The sequence below is a fragment of the Sardina pilchardus genome, chromosome 10 (genome assembly GCF_963854185.1).
Source record: "Sardina pilchardus chromosome 10, fSarPil1.1, whole genome shotgun sequence".
Lineage (NCBI taxonomy): Eukaryota > Metazoa > Chordata > Actinopteri > Clupeiformes > Clupeidae > Sardina > Sardina pilchardus.
Window position 1 is genome coordinate 4384235 of NC_085003.1, and position 20747 is coordinate 4404981.

General features: G+C 41.4%; 1 protein-coding gene across 1 annotated transcript; it reads left to right on the forward strand.

Moving 5' to 3' along the window:
* Positions 1–1150: 1150 nt before the first annotated feature.
* On the forward strand, positions 1151–20492 carry LOC134094728 (protein TASOR-like). The gene is made up of 7 exons (XM_062548356.1): positions 1151–1599; positions 3639–3787; positions 5180–5275; positions 13530–13602; positions 17797–17888; positions 18191–18328; positions 19857–20492. The coding sequence occupies exons 1-7, from the start codon at positions 1572–1574 to the stop codon at positions 19989–19991; spliced, it is 711 nt and encodes a 236-aa protein (XP_062404340.1). The 5' UTR covers positions 1151–1571; the 3' UTR covers positions 19992–20492.
* Positions 20493–20747: the final 255 nt, after the last annotated feature.

The following is a 20747-nucleotide window of genomic DNA, read 5'->3' on the forward strand; positions in this document are numbered from 1 at the left end:
AACTGTATTTTAATAGGGAAAACATGGAGGTGTTTGGTCGCTTCTAACTTCATCTCTGTTTGGATCCAATGAATGCATTGGGCTAAGTGCTATCAAAGTTGCGCCGTGCGCCAGAGCCAGTGAGTGCACACATTGAAACGTGAGAGGTATGTCTACTCGTCTTAATTAGGGGAATAGCGTAGTTTAATATGAAACAAGTGTTCCTTTAATGTTCTGCACTGAAGGTAACACAGACACACACACACACACACTACAATAAGTCATCGCTGAGCATACCTGAGCGCCAGAGAAGGGGACGTTCTGGTGGCTGGGAGAGGGAGAGGGCTGCGGGTCACGGCAGGTGGGGCATGCCTGCACGAGTCGACCTCCATGGCAGCAGTGAGCAGTGGAATCCGATGAACCCTCGTCAACAGGTGGACCGACAGTGCCCAGGAGCGGTGCTGCTTGGGCTCCCTTTTCCACATCCCTGGTCAGCACATACCTCTTCAGGTTTGCCCCCTGCTTCTCTCTCTCCCTTGTGGGATACAATGATGGTCACAGCGTAACCCATGTAGTTGCCGAGTAGCCACCGGAATGTCTGACCCCTGTACTGGCCGAGCTGCAGCTCGCTGGCCGGTGGTCGGTGGGGTCATCCCTTCTTGGCCACCCTAGCCCTTGCCTCAGAGCGCACCAGTTCGGAGTTCTTTACCAGTGGCAGAGACCCCTACCTTCATTGAGGGGTCAACTCTGAAGTTGAGTCCTTCTCAAAGCGGAAAATGGGCTCCATTTTCTAGAAGAGATAAGATTTCAATCATTAACCTTCTAATACACATCAACTGTTTAGATACTAATAGCCCATTACTGTACACAATAATAGTCAGTCATTTATTAACATTAGCCTACACATCAGTGCATGGTGTGTCCAAGTCATTTAGCCAACAATAGTTGAAAGGATAATAAAACATATAAACTACACCAATTTCAGTTCTGTAAAATATTTGTAAAGAAAGCGAAGGATGTCTTAGCAGTTGCGTTTGCGCCAACAAAGTTCTCCGCACAACCGGTTATGTTGAAACGTTTGATCAGCTGAACTATGGGCTGAACCATGAACTCAGCCCTGATTCCACTGACTGCTGTTGGCACGCCTATCTGACAGAACGCAGCAACGCAACAACCACCAGCGGCTTACATTGAGGAAGTTACAAAATGGCAGTTTAGCGCATTCTAACTTTCTGTTTCTTACCTGGCGAGTTAGGTTTCGTTTAAAGCTCGTAGTGACCCATCATTCAATGTCCTTAACGAGGGAAATATAGGCATTGCAAAAATATAATGACAATACTCGCAAAACCTGAAGTGTTCCATGAAAATGTTTAGAACTTGTCGCTTCCTGGTTGCAACATTTCCCCAAGACGAAACACAGCAAGTAAAGTGAGACAAACGGAATATTCGCTGTCAACGATTCACGTAAAGCTACGGATCCTCTATATTTTGGATTACTTTTTGCTGTAGCCTTGTTGATGACAGATTCTTCAGATGTTTGTCAACAAGATAGAAAACGGACCGACCAGAAATTCAACTAGCGGCGCGTAATCATGGAGAATGATATCAGATCGAAAGAAGGTGACTATTCTCCATTTCAGATGTCTCTTGTGAAATGGTAGATTTCTATTTGGCTAGGCTATTTTATTTTTGCTTGTATCACATGATTGGGCAGTTTGTAGCAAAAGCTAGAACGTGTGAGACGTAGAGTGCTACTTGGCTGCTCGTACTAGCACAACTCGCACATGGGTTTTTAACAAAACTACACATCAAGTTGACAGGCCAATGACTCCAGTAATGCGCACAAACGTGCACAGGTTGCGTGGGGAAACGAATCTGTGTTAGCTAAATGGTTTCGTCTTGAAAGTAGCATAGTCTATTTAGCTTTATTCGGCCATGTGTCCGAGTTATAGGCTACACACTTTAACTATATCTAAGTAAAACAAATAAGAAATAAGTTGTGTGAAGACCTCGGGCAAAAAAACATGTTACCTGTCACACCTTGTGGTGCAATTGGCCTACCTAAAGTTATTAATATGCAATAACGACACGTAGGCTAAATCAGCATATTATGTGTAGACGGCCATCTGAAAGAAACTGTAACTTTACTGTAGCCTTTAGGCCTACGACTTTTCTTAATGTAGGCCGAGCCTTCATGAGTGCAAGAAACTTCTAGTCGAGCGCCTGCCTTATTCTTTGTTTAGGCCTTCCTTCATGCCTTCGATGCTTATCTGGCCATTTATGAAAGGTAACCAAAACAGTTTTGGGTATTTTAGTTGGCCTATTTTCAAAATGATGAAAGTCGATTAATGCAGAAAAGATTACTGCACTGCTAGCATTAGGTAGTCTATTCAGTGACACAATGATCCACAGTTTGTTACATTATATCAGACAAAGGACAGAAGGCCTACATTTTAAACAATGTAATGGGCAAGACTATTTTAAGAGCACACTTACAGGCCCATAGAAATCAAATGTTGGGAACACATCGTTCCATATTGCATTTCACATTTCACCAAATCTATAGATAATCCGATTATGATTATCCAGTGTTTTTTCACTTTCTGTTAGTACCCCAAGGTACAGTTCTTGGTCCTACATGAGTTACTTCTACTTGCCCGGTCAACCATGTAGTTTTCTTGTTACCTTGTTACCTTGGCCGTTTGAAATGGTGTAACTGTAACATAATTGATACGTTTGAAGGGACTATCCTAGCAACATTCTGAACACTGTCCCCTAGCAGTATCCTGGATACCATCCTCCCAAAATCTTGGATGTTGCCAATTAGATTGTTTTACATTTATACTGTAGTAACATACACAGTAGGCTACACTAAAATCACATACAGATCTGTGGTGTGTGCATTCCATCACATCTGTGGCATAGTTGCATGTGTTCATCTAAGTCTAGTAGATGATGGAGTAGGGCTGTGCAATTAATCAATTTTAAATCACGATTGTGTGTTCAGGACGATGTTAAAAATGTGAAATCGTAAAATTGATTTTTCACTTTAACGAGGGTAATTACGGTACTTAAGTTTGCAAGTGTTGAATTTTATGGCAAAAGTTCAATATTTGTTCTTAGTATTAATGTATTATTGAAAAGTAATTATTAATAATTAATATTGTTTAATAAGAGCAAAATTTGCACTTAAATTCCAATGGGGAAATTATTTGTAAAATGTTAGATAAAAAAGAGCATATTTGAAAAAATGTCTTGCCTTATGTCAGTTTACAAAATGATCGTAATCGAAATTCTGGATTTTATTTTTGGGCAAAATCAAACAGCCCTTCAATGCTATTGGAGTTGATGCCTCTGTGTGTGTATGTAGCCTACTACATGCGTAAGAAGGATAGGCCAAGCGTCTAGGACAGAGAAGCATTTAAGTATTGCCACTGGAGGATTCACAGTTTGCTTCCAGGGGTGTTATTCCCTTGACTATGCCATGCATACCATACCAATTTGCAAGCCAACAATTCATGAACATGAGGAAGGTGATATGAGCATATGCTGTATTTAGACAGTACATAGTGCTTTGTCAAGGTACCCAAAACACTAACCTTGTTGCTTGTGCTCCAAATCAACAGTAACATTTCTAACGTTGTCCATTAATTTTCCAGGTCTTTTGGAACCAGTGCTTCCAGGCTCAGCAATATTTGATGACAGTATTCTACCACCCCTGCATAACTCTTACCTGTATGAGGAGTCAAGAAACTCATTCATTTACAGTTCTGCACATCTGATAAATAATGACATCTTGCAGAAACGAGTAAGTACTCGTTTTATAATTATAATTGCCTTTTATAATTTAAATGTTATCCTTCCAAATACTAGGTTTTACCCATTGTTTTGTAAATAATTGAAATTAATCTGAAATACAATTAGTTTGATTTAGTTTAGATCGAGTTATATGGTAATATGGAGATATGTTTATTACTAATTATTATTAAACAAACATATCTGTAAATATACATTAGATGCTAAAATGGTTCTATTCAGTGAGTTTTGGCAGTAGAGTATAAGTATAAGTATAAGTACTTTTTTGATCCCATGCATTTAACCCAAATTAGTGAACACACACAGCACACAGTGACATCACAGTGAGGTAAATCACACACTAACCCAGAGCAGTGAGCTGCCTGCCCAACCAGCGGCGCTCGGGGAGCAGTGAGGGGTTAGCTGCCCTGCTCAAGGGCACTTCAGCCGTGGACTGGTCGGGGATCGAACCAGCAACCCTCCGGTTACAGGCTCGAATCCCTAACCAGTAGGCCATGGCTGCCTACTAGTAGGGTATTCCTAATGGCCAGTCCCACTCACTGAAGAAGGTAAAGCCCATTCCCTTTATCAAGGAGCCTCAGAGCAGCAGTAGCGATGTTATAGCAACTCTACTTAGCTGCAACCAGGGCTATTGCACACCACCAGCTCCTTGCTTTTCTGTTGGGTGTGCTCCCTTAGCCTTTCCTCAATAGGATTACCCATAAAGCAGTGGGGCTGTTTACCCATAGTTGGCGCTGTGACTGACAGACATCAGGACATGTCCACACAGTGGAGCTCACTGCTGTTCCGAGAATCACCTGCAGTTTAGCCTGGGATGGACTGCAAGGTACCCAGTATGTGGCCCTGAGGTGGGAATGTGGGCATCTTGATGGTGGAGAGGCTATGTTTTGGCAGGAGAGATCTGCTCACTCGACCAATGAGGTGGGCTAACTAGTGGTGGTAGCTGTAAGCAGAGTTGAAAGCAGAAAGCAGCATGCACTAACTACAAGCATTTTCAACACTATATACTGCACTTGATACTTTTTGTCTAGTATTATACCACTGCTTGGTCAAATTTCCTATTGTGATGCGCTATTTGGAATGTGCATTATTTTTCGATATACCGCACGGCTATGAAGTAGTTCCCTTCTTTTGGGCTTATTGCACTTGAATAATAATTCGCCAATGTGAATGTAACGGTAAAAGACAGCGGCAATATAAACGAAAATGATAGTAGCAGTGATATAAGCGGGATAATCAACTCCACGCCGTGCGTCTCTAGGAAAATAATGCACTTATCGAACTGTAATTAATGTTATTTTCTTAGAAACGCACGGCGCGTCGTTGATTATCCCTTACATAATGTATGTCTGTCTGGAAATAAATGTGTGACATGTTTCTGCAGTATGCTACCTTCAGAGTGGAGAAGAAAGAGAGTGGTTACACCGAGGAGGAACTCGAGGAATCGTTTGGTTTCCTGTTGTTTGAGGATGAAAGTGAGGTATACACTGCAAAAATTGCTTCTGCAACATCTAACCAATTGTTATTATCTTAAAGAGAAACTATGCAGGATTGGCGATTTCATCTTAAGTTTCGGTTTCGTTTTTCATTTTTGCTCGTTTTATGCTTGCATATTTCTCTGCTGAGCTTCCCCGACAGCTTTAGCGTGTATATTTATACATATACGGCTATATATAAATATATAAATTGCAAGCGTGGTTCTCCTTGTTCTTTATGCGTCTCAGCCTTCCAGATGTAAACAGGGAACGATCGTCTCCTGAACAAACTGCAAGGTTGCAATAGCGGATAGGGACACTGGGGGCGGGAGGAAATATTACTGTTTTCGATAAAACTGGTCAGTCAAGCAAAACAACGATTTCTAAGCGATTTTATGACTATGAAAAAGTTGCATAGGGTCTCTTTAAATCAAGATCAAAACATTTCAGTATAAAGAGACTTATCTAGCGCATTCTTGTAAAATCATTTGACTGAAGTTAAGGAGAGTTTGATTTATTTTAAGACATATGTGACCCTGCAAGGCGAAACAAGTCGCTTTGGTAAAATTTGCAAAATTAAGTTAGTGTGCTCACATGAACAGACATAAACTTAGCTTTCCAACGATATGTACAGTGAGGAGAAAATGTATTTGATACCATGCTAAAGTTAACCTGACTTTCGCCAGATCCTGTAGTTCGCTGTCTGCTTCACACAAGGATCTGGGACTTCTCGATAGGAGATGTATTTCTGAAGGGTCCTTGTAAAACATCCTCGCATGTGATTTGATAAACCACTTGCCTGTTATCTTGAATGACGTGCTAGGCTTCTTCAAGTTCTTGCCAAACCCGGTCGGAAGAAGAGTAAAAACATCCTTGCCACCAATAAATGTCTTCAAAACTATTCTCTGAAAGAATGAATACTCGATAGATTCGACAAAACGGTTGAAATAGCAGAATCAATGTCAGCACAAGACTCCTCGCTGCGTGCCGCCATTGTTATTTGAATCAAACACTCGCTTCGGCGCTCCTGATTGGCTGCTCATTTTTTGATCACTGGCACAGGGGTTTGGATTGCCCTCGCGTCCAGACCCTTGTGTGGAGCTCAGCGAAACGCCTCTGGTGGAGCATGGCGGAACTACAAGGGTCTGGCGAGAGTCAGGCTATGCTAAAGTTGCCTAAAAAGAGGAATAGAAAATCATCATTTGACAATTGATCTTAATGTCTTTATTCAAAAAATGAGTAAAAATAAAACCGCTTACACCAATTTGCTTTGTGATTGAAGAATGTATCGTAAATAAATAAATGTTTTTCCTAAATGCTAGGGGGAAGGAAGTATTTGAACCCCTATGTAACCCTATGGGAATTTAACACATAGGGTTAACATAGGGCAGGGGTGGGCAACAGTTTTAGGCTAGCTTTACACGACAGCGATCTGAACACAATCCGCAAAAGTGGCGTTGCGTTCCCACTTTTTATTTCGCGTTTAGACGAGCGTCTTTGGGTGGAAATCTGCATGCACACGGTGACGCAAAAGTGTGTGAAATTTGATGTAGTATGCATGCCAGGTGGCTAGGTGATACTGTGGAGCACTGCCAAACAACAACTCCAAGAGCGCGCGCATGCGTTGAAACTTCCTTCTACTTTCTCCGTAGTAGCGCGAAATAGCCATAAGACTAAAAGAAAATAGCCCACCGTCAAAAACCAAATCATGGCTAAGAACCGAGGCAAGACAGACAACTTTGTCTGGACAGACGAGGAGGTCGAGCTATTGTTGCAAACGACGTTGGATCACAAGTAATTAATTCGCCTTCTCTGTTCTGATATATCAGTAATTACTCTGCTTATGTGCTGAAAGGACTCCTGAATAGCTATCAAAGTAGCTAAGGCCACTTGAATGTCTGACTGATGGAAATAATCGACATGTTTGTTATTTTTTGGCTGTACTGCACATGTACAGTGCCTATAGAAAGTCATCATACCCTTTTGAAATAGTTACTTTTTTTGTCTTACAGCCTGAAATCAAAACCCATTTAAAAAAAAAATCTTTTCCAGTTTTATTAACAAATTTAGCTGTACAACATCAAAATAATGAAAAAAAAGTAAACAGTTCTGAAAATTAATAAAAAATTAAAAACTAGAATAACAGGGTTGGAAAAGTAATCATACCCCTGACTTAATACTTTGTAAAGCTTCCTTTTGCTTTCATTACAGCCATCAATCTGTTTGGATATGTCTCTATTATAGCTTTGCACACCTAGATAGGGGAATATTTGCCCAATTTTCCATACAGAAATGTTAAACTTTAGTCAAATTCTGTAGGGAATGGCGATGGACTGCTCTCTTCAAGTCAATCCACATATTTTCTATAGTATTTAAGTCAGGGCTCTGACTTTGCCACTCAAAGATATTCACCATCCTATCCTTAAGCCACTGCTTTGTTCTTTTGGCAGTATGTTTAGGATTATTGTCGTGTTGGAAGGCGAATGACCTCCCCATCCTCAGCTGTCTAGGAGAGGGACGCAGGTTTTCCTTAAGAATGTGGGTGTACTTGGCAGCATCCATTTTCCCTTCTATCCTGACCAATTGCCCAGTTCCCGCTGAAAAGAAACATCCCCACAACATAATGTTGCCCCCACCATGCTTCACACTAGGTATGGTGTGTTTTGGGTGGTGTACTGTGTTGGTTTTCGCCAAACATTGCGCTTGGAGTTCAGTGCAAAAACACATCTGGAATATTCTGCTACCATGTGGAAAAAGCTTATATGGTCAGATGAGACTAAGATCAAACTTTTTGGAGACTAAGATTGAAGTTTTTGGACTGAGCTCCAGGCGCTAACCAAACACAGTATACACACCCAAACACACCCAAAACACACCATACCTACTTTGAAGCATGGTGGGGGCAACATTATGTTTTGGGGATGTTTCTCTTCAGCGGGGACTGGGCAATTGGTCAGGATAGAAGGGAAAATGGATGCTGCCAAGTACACCAAAATTCTTGAGGAAAACCTGCGTCCCTCTCCTAAACAGCTGAGGATGGGGAGGTCATTCGCCTTCCAACACGACAAAAATCCTGCACATACTGCCAAAAGAACAAAGCAGTGGCTTAAGGATAGGATGGTGAATATCCTTGAGTGGCAAAGTCAGAGCCCTGACTTAAATCCTATAGAAAATATGTGGATTGACTTGAAGAGAGCAGTCCATCGCCATTCCCTACAGAATTTGACTAAATTTTAACATTTCTGCACGGAAAATTGGCAAAAGGAAGCTTTACAAAGTATTAAGTCAGGGGTATGATGACTTTTCCAACCCTGTTATTCTAGTTTTTCATTTTTTATTAATTTACAGAACTGTTTACTTTTTTTTCATTATTTTGATGTTGTACAGCTACATTTGTAAATAAAACTGGAAAAGATTTTTTTTTTAAATGGGTTTTGATTTCAGGCTGTAAGACAAAAAAAGTAACTATTTCAAAAGGGTATGATAACTTTCTATAGGCACTGTATATGACGTCAACGCGTATGCGAGGATAGCCAGCGTGAGCAGCTCAGAGCACACTTTTGCGTTGTCAACCCTTTAGACGGGAACGCGACGGTGGAGCGTTTTTAAGATTTCCACTCTGGAGGGTGGGTTCATTTTTTTGCGTTTTTAAGCCCCAAAAACGCTGTCGCCGTCTAAACGAAAGGCACATCTGATAAAATATTTTGTCGGTTTCACCCGGGAGCGTTGTCGTGTAAAGCCAGCCTTAGTCTGAGGGCTACATTTGGTTTACCAAAGTAAGCCGAGGGCCACACATTCGGCGATTTGAAATTAAACAGTGTTGTTACATTAAATTACACACATTTTATGCAAATCAGCTCCTTTGCCTCTTTACCAGCTGAATGCATTAACTTTAGGCTTCTACATTAGGCCCTGCAACTTGTTCAACTGTCATTCATACCAGAAGTAGCTCTTCAAGACAGAAACTATATTAGCAAAATTGCAAATGTATGTGTGCAAGGCTGGACTGTGCAGGAGTATAAAGATTGCATTAAAATACAAGGCTGACTGACTTGTAATTATCCATTTTATTTTAGACCACAACAGGGTGAATGGAAAAACACATACATTATATCTAGCTGTTTTAAGTCATTTAGACCTACAGATATTTGTAACATGTATTTTATCTCTATTACAAGCTAGCACAGTTTAACTGTGTGATATGTAAAGAAAACCTAAAGATGTATGCTTTAAAAACGGAGCATCTCAGAAAACATTTAGAAATTCAGCTGTACTAGGCCTATTATTGCCATCTACATTGCCCATGTAGGCTATTTCACACACAATGGAAATCATATGCAACAACAGGATATCAAAGATAATGAAAATACTCAATCATGGTGAACTGATGTAAGAGTGACTGAACTAAAAGTGACCCGTTTATCTATCTATGTGAGGACTAGATTACAAGATTTTCAATCGGTCTCATGTAACGTTATGTGAGCAATTAAGGCGGTCACCTCTCATCACAAGGGCATCGAAGTCTGGTGTCATTTTGGACGTTGAAATGCGCAAAACGGACGACAGATGTTTGTCGGTAAGACGTGATCTGTAGTGGGACTTGTTGTAGTTCATCACAGAGAAAGTCTGTTCGCATACGTACGTGGATCCAAATAAAACAAGCATCTTTTGTGCACGCCTCCGCATGTTCGAAAACTGGCCCTCATTTAATGCACCGTAGAACTTATCCAGTGAAGATGAAAAAAATGTCTCCTTTAGAGTAGGATCGCACTGCATGTTAATCAACTCAAGCTGAGTATCAGGAGGCGCTTTGTCGCTGTCAAAGGAGAAAGGAGTGGACATCAGTTCCAGCTCTTCTTCAATCTTGCCAAAGTCAGCGAAACGCCTGTTGAATTCAGTGTGCAGATTGTGTAGTGGTGTATTTCACAGTGTGTTGGGATGGTACATCCTTCATTGAAGCGAGAGTTGGGAAATGTGTAAAACACTTGTTTGAGATTTGTTGGGAAAACAGGGTCAGCTTTGCCCTGATTGCTCGCACACAGGAATACAGTTCGTGCACAAACATATCCTTTCCCTGCAGCTTCATATTGAGGTCGTTCAAATGGCCCATTACATCGACTGCGAAGGCAAAGTCAATGATCCAATCCTGATCTTTCAATTCTGGAAAGTCGCTAGCCTTCCCGACATTCTCGAGAAACATCCCGATCTCTTCTCTCAAATCCCACACACGACGAAGCAATTTGCCCATGCTCAACCAGCGCACGTTCGAGTGGTATGGCACATCAGTATGTTCTGTCTCACTGTGCGTTCACACCGCCGGCGACTTGAGCTTCCAAAGATTCCGGAAGTCATTCATTTTCAATGGAAGCCGGCTTCTCTCAGCTGCCAGCAGCGACCAATCCGTCGGTGTCGCGTTTTGGGCGTCTTGAGCGACTAGAGAAAGTAGAAAGTGGTTTAACTTTATGGTAATGAGCTATGACGCGGTTCAGCGACCAAACGACCAGCAACGAACATAGAATGCTACTACGTCAGAGCGGCCAAAGCATCCAAGCTTCCCACAGCGTCCTTTACAGGGCGTCCAGAGTGATTTTGGAAGCTCAAGTCGCCGGCGGTGTGAACGCACAGTCACTCTCCTCCAACAATTGGATAAACTGGCGGTGGTTAAGCGCCCGGGCCCTAATAAAATTGACAATTTTCACCACAGTTTTGGTGACATGGTCAAGCTCCAACACAGTTAGACAAGGCCTCTTGATGAATGATACAGTGCAAGAAAATCAGAGTTGAGTTGGGGTCATCCTCTCTCACCCTGTCCTGTATCCTACGCAGTAATCCAGAGTTCTTCCTGGTGAGGTTCGGAGAGCCATCTGTGGTCACGTTTAGTAATTTCGTCCATGGTAGGTTCAATCTCTCCAAGCATCCTGACACACTGTTGTAAAGGTCCAAACCTCTTGTTGTCCCCTTCATTGATTCCATCGCGAGAAACTCCTCCACTATTTCGAATGTGTCAGTAATTCCTCAAATGAATATAAGCAGCTGGGCAGTGTCTTTGATGTCAGTAATTTCATCCAGGGCAATCGGGCATCGCGCGGGCCGGATCAAAGCACTCTGCGGGCCGCATGTTGCCCATGTCTGACCAAGGGGCAGGCAGATTTTTATTTTTTAAGGCCAGCTATTTCATGGATCCAGGATATTATGCATCCTGATAAAGTTCCCTTGGCCTTTGGAATTAAAATAGCCCCACATCATCACATACCCGTCACCATAGTTAGAGATTGGCATGGTGCTTTTTCCAGTAGGCCTATTAGCCTGTTTGATGCTCATTGAGCTCAATGCAAATCAAACAGGCGGTTTGATTCTATCGTTTTCCGTTCTTTAGTAATCGTCAGTAGAACATGGGTTACCTGTTTTTGACCCAAAAATGGAGAAAACGATCTTTTTGTGAAAATAAACGTTAACATATAACAGTAAACATATTTTTTCCCTGCACCGCGTGCTAACTAGATCCACTGTGGTCGATCTTCAGTGTGTTTTCTTGTTGTATGTCTCTGCATGTGCACTCTGCAGGCAGATACTAATCATCCAAATGGCACTGCTTCCATCTAGCGGTTCGGATCGCTAGTACAGTCTGTTTACAAGCCTGAAACTCTGCCAGATCGTTCCCAAGGCCACCCATGAGCCCTCTCCATTGAAAAATGCAATTGACGTCTATAGACGTCAATGGCAGTCAGCGCATGTGTCTAAATTGACGTTTAAAGACGTCAATGACAGTGAATGAGTTAAAGTGTAACTGCACCCCATAACTCCACCCACTTCACATTTCTGAAAAAAGGCTTTCAAAATGGGCGGGACATCCTGAAATTTGGAAGGGAGTGCAGCACTGCTGCAGCCAATCAACCATGGTGATTTTGTGTCAATCTGGGAATGAGTGCTGCAGACACGGCTTATCACAGGTAGGCTAATCAGGGCAGCAGGTGTTGGGGTGTTTCATTCCTAATTTGTAACGACCCGGTGACGTAGATTCGCCAGAGAAGTGCAGCAGGACTACGTCAGCTTTCCAATAGCATTTTGGACCAAAATGAATGTTTCAACCTGTAGAGGCGTGGAGAACTACATCTCCAATACAAAATCATACGAAATGTTACTTTTCTCGGGAAACACGATATATCAATATTAACCCTGGTAATGGTGTAGTTCACCACTTACGAGTAATTTCAATCAATCAACAGCTCAAAAAACATATTTTAGGGTGCAGTTACACTTTAAGGCAAATCCTGCGTCCGGCACCAAGGCAGCCAGTCCAATCAGAACACTCTATCTGTGTACGGAGTCCTTGAGCCCGCCTTAGCACGGTGACGACAGACCTTCGGCTTCCGATATTGATGCTTGACCATGCGTCCTCATTTGACGAGTTGGGTGTGAGACCATGTTAAACAACCAGAGAGAACAGCGAAAGATGGATGAGGCTAACGAAGCGCGCTCATTTGAATCGGCTCATTGGAAGAGATAGACTTAGGCTTTTCTTTGAAGGTTGCGCAGAAAGAAGCACTCAAGTCATTCGTTTTAAATAAGGATGTATTTGCGGTTTTGCCGGCAGGCTACGATTGGTCACAAATGCTGGCCTATTACGTGCAGAGGCAGTTTGAAAGACACCGATTCATCCGACCCACAGGATTTTGTCTGCCAGTGCGTTGAGCAAATTTGTCTTGATAATGACTTCTTGAAATAAGTCAGATTCTTCTTAAAGGTAAACTATGCAACGTTTTTCAGTTAATCAATTCGTTCCATACTGTTATATATGATTAAATGAGTCATTACCGGTCGAACAGTGTTTTTTTCGGGCGCTCTAGTGATCTGTAGTGGTAGAACCACACTTGCAACTTCAGGAGACGTCGGGCACGCACCCATGCTCTACTCCAGGAGGTGTCATGTAAAGTCTCATGAAAAGGCACGGCAGACTGACCATTTGAGGAGATTTGTCAAATATACACGCTAAAGCTGTAGGGGAAGCTCTGCAGAGAAATATGCAAGCATAAAATATGCAAGTGAAAACAAAAAGTGAAAACGAAACCGGCGATGAAATCGCCAATCCTGCATAGTATACATTTAAATGAAGTCAATGATCTTTTTATCTTAATATAAGATTACTAACACTTGGTGATATTTTATTTTTACAGTATAGAAAGGTTACTTGTAAAATATCATGGAATGATTTTTTTAATGTACTTACTCAATTTTAAGATTGTTTTGATGCATTTTCAGGCAAACAAACTTGGGGATAGCGGTCTACTTACTGGACATGGCTCATGCTCTACGCTTGGAGATCCTTCAAAGGGTAAAGGGACCCACTTGGTACATTTACCATGTGACTGACAGTTTCAATTTGATAAGGCATGTGTGTCTGGGTTTTGAATGGATATTACCACAGTAAGTGCAATTGAAGCTCATTCATTCATTCAACCTTTATTATTCGCGGAGTGTCATTGAGGGTAGCCCTCATTTTCAATGAAGCCGAGATAAAAAATATATTTTAGCGCATTTAACATGCACAGAGTGCAACCCAAAGCACTTTATATAAGACATTGATACATAAAACAAAAGATGCCGAACGGAGCAGCGTAGTCGCCAGCGTACCAGTGACATCAAGACATGAACAAAAAAATTACAAAATAGTCCCATTTCCCTGAGCAATCTATCCGTCCAGACGTTTGAGGCTCAGCGTTGTTGCAAGAAGGACTTCAGAGACCCAAGGCAGCCCATCCAAGGCAAGCTCATCAGCCCACCGGACGAAGGTCACGTTAGTTAACGTTAACTTGCCATTAACGTTACTAGACTAGATTAGTCAGACTAGATTAGATTAGATTAGATTAGATAATACTTTATTGTCTGTTACACAAGGCCTGTGTTGATAGAACAAAACGAACCTTGCATCGCATTGCAATAGCCTACTCTGTTCCCTGTATGGCAGTGGCGGATTGATATTGAGAAACTAGTCCCTCAAAATGTAATAAATCATTGAGTTGCAAGGTTAGTTTTATTTCTAAAATTATTCTATCAACACGGACATGTATATCGATAGTCTGACGATTTAATTTACTTGTCTCGGGTGTGCTGTGGAGTGAGTAGGCTAAGGGTAAGACTGTTTTGGATGTTACTGTTGAAATGCGTTAGCTCAGAACCAGCCTTAGCAAAGGGGAACGCTGCAACTGAAGGAAGGGGTTAAACGCGATAAAAATGGTCTCCACCGACTTACATCACCTCGGCAAAGTTGGAAATGAGGTCCTATGTCCAAAATTCCGAACTATTCCTTTAACTAGACAAACAAATATCAAAAGTAGCCGAAAATGACATAAAATTACGGATATTACACAAAAACGAACAAAAACATAATGCCAGACGGAGCGGCGTGTCTCGCCAGCGTTCCCCCTGAAAGCTCATGTGTTTTCTCTGCAAGGATGTACAAACAAGAAGCACCCATACACACACACACACACACACACACACACACACACACACAGTTACACAAGCAAAATAGAGAACAGTGGAATATGGGCACTTGTTTAGATCATGTGCGTTATTACAGTAAAGAATATCGATTTACATTACTTTAATTACAGTACTTAACACTCACATGACCTGAGTCACCATTTCAACATTAAACTAACTATTGCTCTAAAAGCAACACATTTGTGTTCAGTAGAGAGATTAGGTGGAAACACGTTTGTGTTCAGTAGAGAGATAAGGTGAAAACATGTTTGCTCTTCATTTGAACACCAGCCTACATTAAGTAAAAACACAGAAAGGTGTCTTGAATTTCTCCTGAAGGCACTCGTGTACAACTCGGGTGTTGCCAAGATGTGTTGTTTTGCAGGTTAAACAGTGATATAATGGTCAAAGTCCACACAGAATGTGCTGGTTTACATATTGCTGTTAACTATTACTGGCATTCTGTTTGTTCAAATGGAGTGGATCAGGCAATACCCCAAACTGTTATTCTCAGATTAGAATGGTACACTATGTCTGCGTCATCAAAGATTTTTGTCCAAGGTGTTTTATAGTTTTGCAGTTTCTAATTACACACTGCTACTAAGCAGTCCCATGGCCTTGAGTTTGCCAGTGATGTATCACCGGTGAATGTGGTAGTATTGTACAAGAAACTGTAGTATTATATGAGAGAATTGCCAGAAAATTGCCAGGGGGATGGTGTGAGTCCCTGCCTTGACATAGCTTTTCCCAAACTTCCCATATTGCCAGAGATGTTTAATATGCCTCAGTGGGAGAAAAGCATTTATGACACAGACATGCATCTGAAGTGGATCACACATATTTACCCACCCTCCTGCAGGTTTGTGTTGTTCAAGATATGTTATATTGAAACTAGCTGATTTAAAAATAAATTATGGATTTTACCAAGTAAAACGTTCAGCTCATGTACAGGTAATCTCTGAGCAAGTAATTCAGTATTTACTGAGTTGAAGAGTGTGATGAAGGCAAGTTCCTGCTTGCTCAGGTGCAGTTCACCAGTGCAGACAGCAGACAGTGGAATTTGGTGCGTTGAACTCTGTTTGATCCAAGGATTCCAACAGTGCAGCTGTGCCAAGAGTTTGGTAGTTGCAGCACCCTTAGAGGTTAAAGGGCACCAAATGTATTGTGCATCTTCGCCATCGAATCCCAAGTTTGTGTACCAAGGCTGGTTTTGATCAAGGGGGTAGGCGAACATTCAGAAACCGTACCGCTATGGGCGGCCTTGAGGCTAGAAGTCGACCACTTGGAGTTAGCATTCCATTGACCCCCATTCTTTTTGCCATCACTTTGACATCAAATAGTGCTACTTCAGTAATGTTTCAAGCCTTTATATGAGCCTTTTCCATTTTCCTAGAAGTACAACATTTTGTGACTGGTGTCATAACCTCGTAACTCACTTCCCGGTGGAATTATAAACTTTTTTCTGGAAACAATACTAAAATTATGTAATGAGCATGCAATTTTGCAGGCCCATATTATAACTGAAACCCTATTTTCAGTTTTTGCTGCCTCATTTCGATGCCAATACGAGGCATCACTCACATCACGCCATCACTTTGAATTATGAATCTACACACATCGAGCATGTCGTGACTCTTTATAAACGAACTTTAAAGCAAAAGTCAAATTTTGTGAAGTCATTTCTGTGTTAAGCTATGTGATGACACCATTTTACTGTAGGCTGTTCTTTATTCAGTTCACCTTGCTTACATTTGCAAAATCAAAGACTGGTTGGTGTTCTCTCTGGATTTAAAGGAACACTTCACCGTTTTTTCATATTAAACTATGTTATAGAAGTCTATGTGGCTTTGTCTATGGTTTTGTTAGTTGAAAGTTTTGCTGAGATATGACCTCACTTGTTTGGTGGTTTCACCGCTGATATTGGTTGGCTGTGATGGGTGAACGCTTTAGAAAATCAAAAATTGAGGTCATAGGGTGAGTTGAACTCGGCTTGAGTCTAGGCTCTATTGTATTGTAGTCTATTTGGAAAATAAGATGCCCCCATCAGAAGAATGTGTAAGTTCCTGTTTTTCTGGTTTCACATGTATTAACTGCGTGGGTGGTGTTCAGAAATGGATTTAAGGGCACTCCTTTCTCAGAAAAAGGTGTTTGCATTGGCTAGCTTAGGAACTTTAGGAAAATCTGGGCGTTTTAAACAACTCTTCTGCACATACTTTTATGACATTTTCTTGATCAAAGACTGATTTATCTTTGTGGATTTAAACTAAATGTATAGGGTTAACAAGTTCATATTCCAAGTTTTCATAACAACCAAAATGACTAAGATCAGTCTGGTTCTGTATTAAAAAAAATCCAGCCTAATTCATATCTTCATCTTCAATCATCTTGATTTAGAATTTACCATACCTGTACGCATCTAAACTGTTAAAAACTACCTTAAACTTCTCATGCGTGTATTGGGAGCCAATGTTATTACAGTACATCAACAGGCTACAATGCTGCAGTACAGATGACTTTGAAACAAACAGGTTCTGGATGTCTGGAGGCTTGACAACGGGAGAGATAGAACTAACGACTGGCTTTTGGCCGTAACAACCAGCCATTTAGAACTAACGACTGGCCTTTGGCCATAGCAACCATCCATTTAGAACTAGTAATGGCAGTTTTGTCCTGCAAAGTTGATATGTGGCGGAAAGTAATTCCACAATCAAGACAGTTTTAGTGATTTAAATTGTTACATTGTAATAGGAAATTAGCACTACACAAGTGGCAACGGTGGAATAAATACAGGTGAAGAATACAAACGGGAGATAAGCGGGGAGTTCTAGACCTCCACCTAGCCATTATTTCCATCGAACCGGTCACCTCGTCGACCGTTATCCCTTACATGTTTACTTTTGTAAGCTTCAGTCTTAAGAAGAATAGTGATAAATGAAAAAAAAAATACATATCAGATTTTTTTAAAAATTGCTATATGTTGGTAGCAACTTGGTTAGATGAAGAATATTGCTATAACTCATTAAGTACATGCTTTGTTTGACAGGAGTGTATGTTTCAAAGTACTCAGACTGCCTGGACGTGAAACGATGGTACTGTGGGAAGTCTGGCCATATTGCTATAGTAAGACTTACAAAGGTAACTATTGTTTTCTGTTGTGTGTTAAGCTTTACTGTTTTACACGTTCTTTCAGGGCTTACGTCACTGAACATTTTATCGGACATTGGCGTATGCCTGAGTTCAGGCACAGTGCCTGAAAACAATAAGCCTTGCATTATGTTCATTATATAGAATACATTATTCTATGCTAATGTCGTTTTTTAACATACTGTATGAAATGGAAATAAACTTTTCCACAACTGTTTTGTATGTAGTGATTAGAGCAAAATTGTGTGGTTATATACATCTTTGTCTAACTAACTATTCTGTCTTGTCACCAGGGCAGAGTGAAAGAAGTGAGTGACAACTACACTGTGAACTTCACTCCTCCCACAGAAGGGTTTGACTGCCACGAGTCAGATCAACTCAGCACAGTCACAGCCACTACCAGCTCCTTTCTGGCATTTGAGAGAACTCAGGTGATTCAAAAGAGCAATTATAATGTATATACCCTGCTAAAAAAAACAAATCTCAATGGGAAAATAACACCATGCTGGATATCAGTACTGATATTGACAGGGTTTTTTGGAAATGAAAATGATTGACCTGCAGAGGGCTGAATTCAAAGACCTCACAAAAATCATTTTAAAAATGATGTGGCAGGCTAGTCCGTTTTGCCTAAATTTCACAACTGCAAGTCGGAATGGTACTCAGAAGTGTGTATGGCCCCCACATGCTCCTTATGTGACAATGGATGATGTCCTGGGGGATCTTCTCCCAGATGTGGACACTCCCATCACTGAGCTCCTTAACAGTCTGTGGTGCAAGCTGGTGGTGTTGGATGGGCCAAAACATAAAGTTCCAGAGGTGTTCTATTGGATTTAAGTCAGGAGAGTGTGGGGTCAGTGGTATCAATTATTTCATCCTCCAGGAACTGCCTGCACACCCCTGCACACATGTGGCTGGCTATTGTTGTGTATCAGGAGGAACCCAGGGCACACCGCACCAGGGTCAGATTGGCTTTGAAAATTTCATCCCAATACTAAGAGGGTGCCATTGTCTAGCCCGTAGAGGTCTGTGCATTCCTCAAGGATATGCCTCCCCAGACCATCACTGACCCACCACCACACACCGGTCATGCTTAATGATGTTGCAGGCAGCATAATGTTCTCCATGACTCCATCTCCAGACCCTTTCACGTCTGTCACATGCTTAAGGTGAATCTGTGGAAAGCACAGGGCGCCAGTGGCAGACCAGCCAATTTTGTGTTCTGTGGCAAATGCTAATTGAGCTTCACGGTGCTGAGCAGTGAGCACAGGACCCTCTAGAGGCCATCGGGCCTGTTTTGGGGGGGTCGTCTCATAGTTGCCCCTCTAGTGCACCTGTAGTTCATTTCGTTGACAGCAAAGCAGATGAAACTGATCACACTCACCTCTGTTACATAACTGGCCAGATCAATATCCTTTGAAACAGTGTTCCTTTATTTTTTTTCATCAGTGTATTTGTCTCATACAACATCCAAGTCCACATTAAAAGTGATGGTTATTTCAGTCACTCTGGCAGAATGTTGAAAGCGCTTATAATTTGAGTTGCCTTGAATGCCCTTTAAAGTCCACAACAACACACTTTCATTGATGTGTATGGCAAGTATTTGATATAGCCCGCCTTGGCGTACAGCGTGGAATTGGTCCAAAGCAAAGCTAGCTGATTGTCATGCTACGCTTAGTGGATCTGGACAGCATGGAACATAAGCCGTTTTTAACATTACATCAAAATGAGTACTCTTTTTCCATTTTTTTATTTAGAATATTTTAACTAAAAATTCTACACTTGGTGTTTTTTGGTAGGCTTTAAAGCTAGACAATATGACTAAACAGCTCCTGATGATATGCTGAGGTCTTGATTGACACAATGAAAATGTTTTTGTTGACTTGCAACCATGAAAGTAGTGTTTTTTTTACATGTAAAATGTGCGTTCCTGAGCCATGTTGTGTTTGCATCTTACAGCACTATATGTATGAGCTGATGAATGGAGGTAGAGACACAGAGAAGTGTCCTCGACATGTGTGTCCATTCGCAATAGTGGCATTTTCTTATGGCAAAGCACATCCTACTGTTCCTGAATCATCAGAAAAAAGGTAACTCTATGGCTTTGTTGTAGAGGATATACAGTATGTAGTATTTAGCCAAACTCAACCTTTGATGTCACAATACTAGCAAATGTGAACCAAATGCACGGCAACAAGATTCTTTCGGATTCAGTGGTAAAATTTAGGAGACGCACAGTATACATGTATACATTTAAACAGGAAGAGACAGAACAAAACTAGGGATGTAAATACACAGAACTTAGGCAGACTAATAAGGCACAGGTGGGAAAGGAACAAGGCCATAGACCTCTGAAGTTCGCCTACAAAAAAGCTACCATCTTTGCCCAAATAAAGTAATCCAGTATCTTGAGATTTTTTCTATGGGAAACTAACATGGGGATTTTGAATTATCGCACATGTTAAACTCTCGCGGGGACGAAGAAATTGGAAATGCACTACAAAGTTTTGCCCTCTGCCTTTGAGTGGATACTGTGGTCTTTGGTAGGTGAAGACGACACACTTTAATCTTTGCTACCCCAGAGCTAACTTACAATGCAACTTGCCATGGGGCAGTTAGCTTCAATTAACACCCGGATGTCCTTATGGACAAAGATGGCAGCTTTGGATCCTTTATGTAGTATAGGTTAACTTCAGAGATCTATGATAAGGGGAACAGAACGAGACTTGGGTGAGGGGGCGGAGACAGGGATACAAGGAAGAAGGAGCACATGACAAGGGTAGAAAAAGGAGCGCATTGTACAGGACACAGGAAGTAAAACAAAGGCATAACAGGAAGTAACAAGGGAAA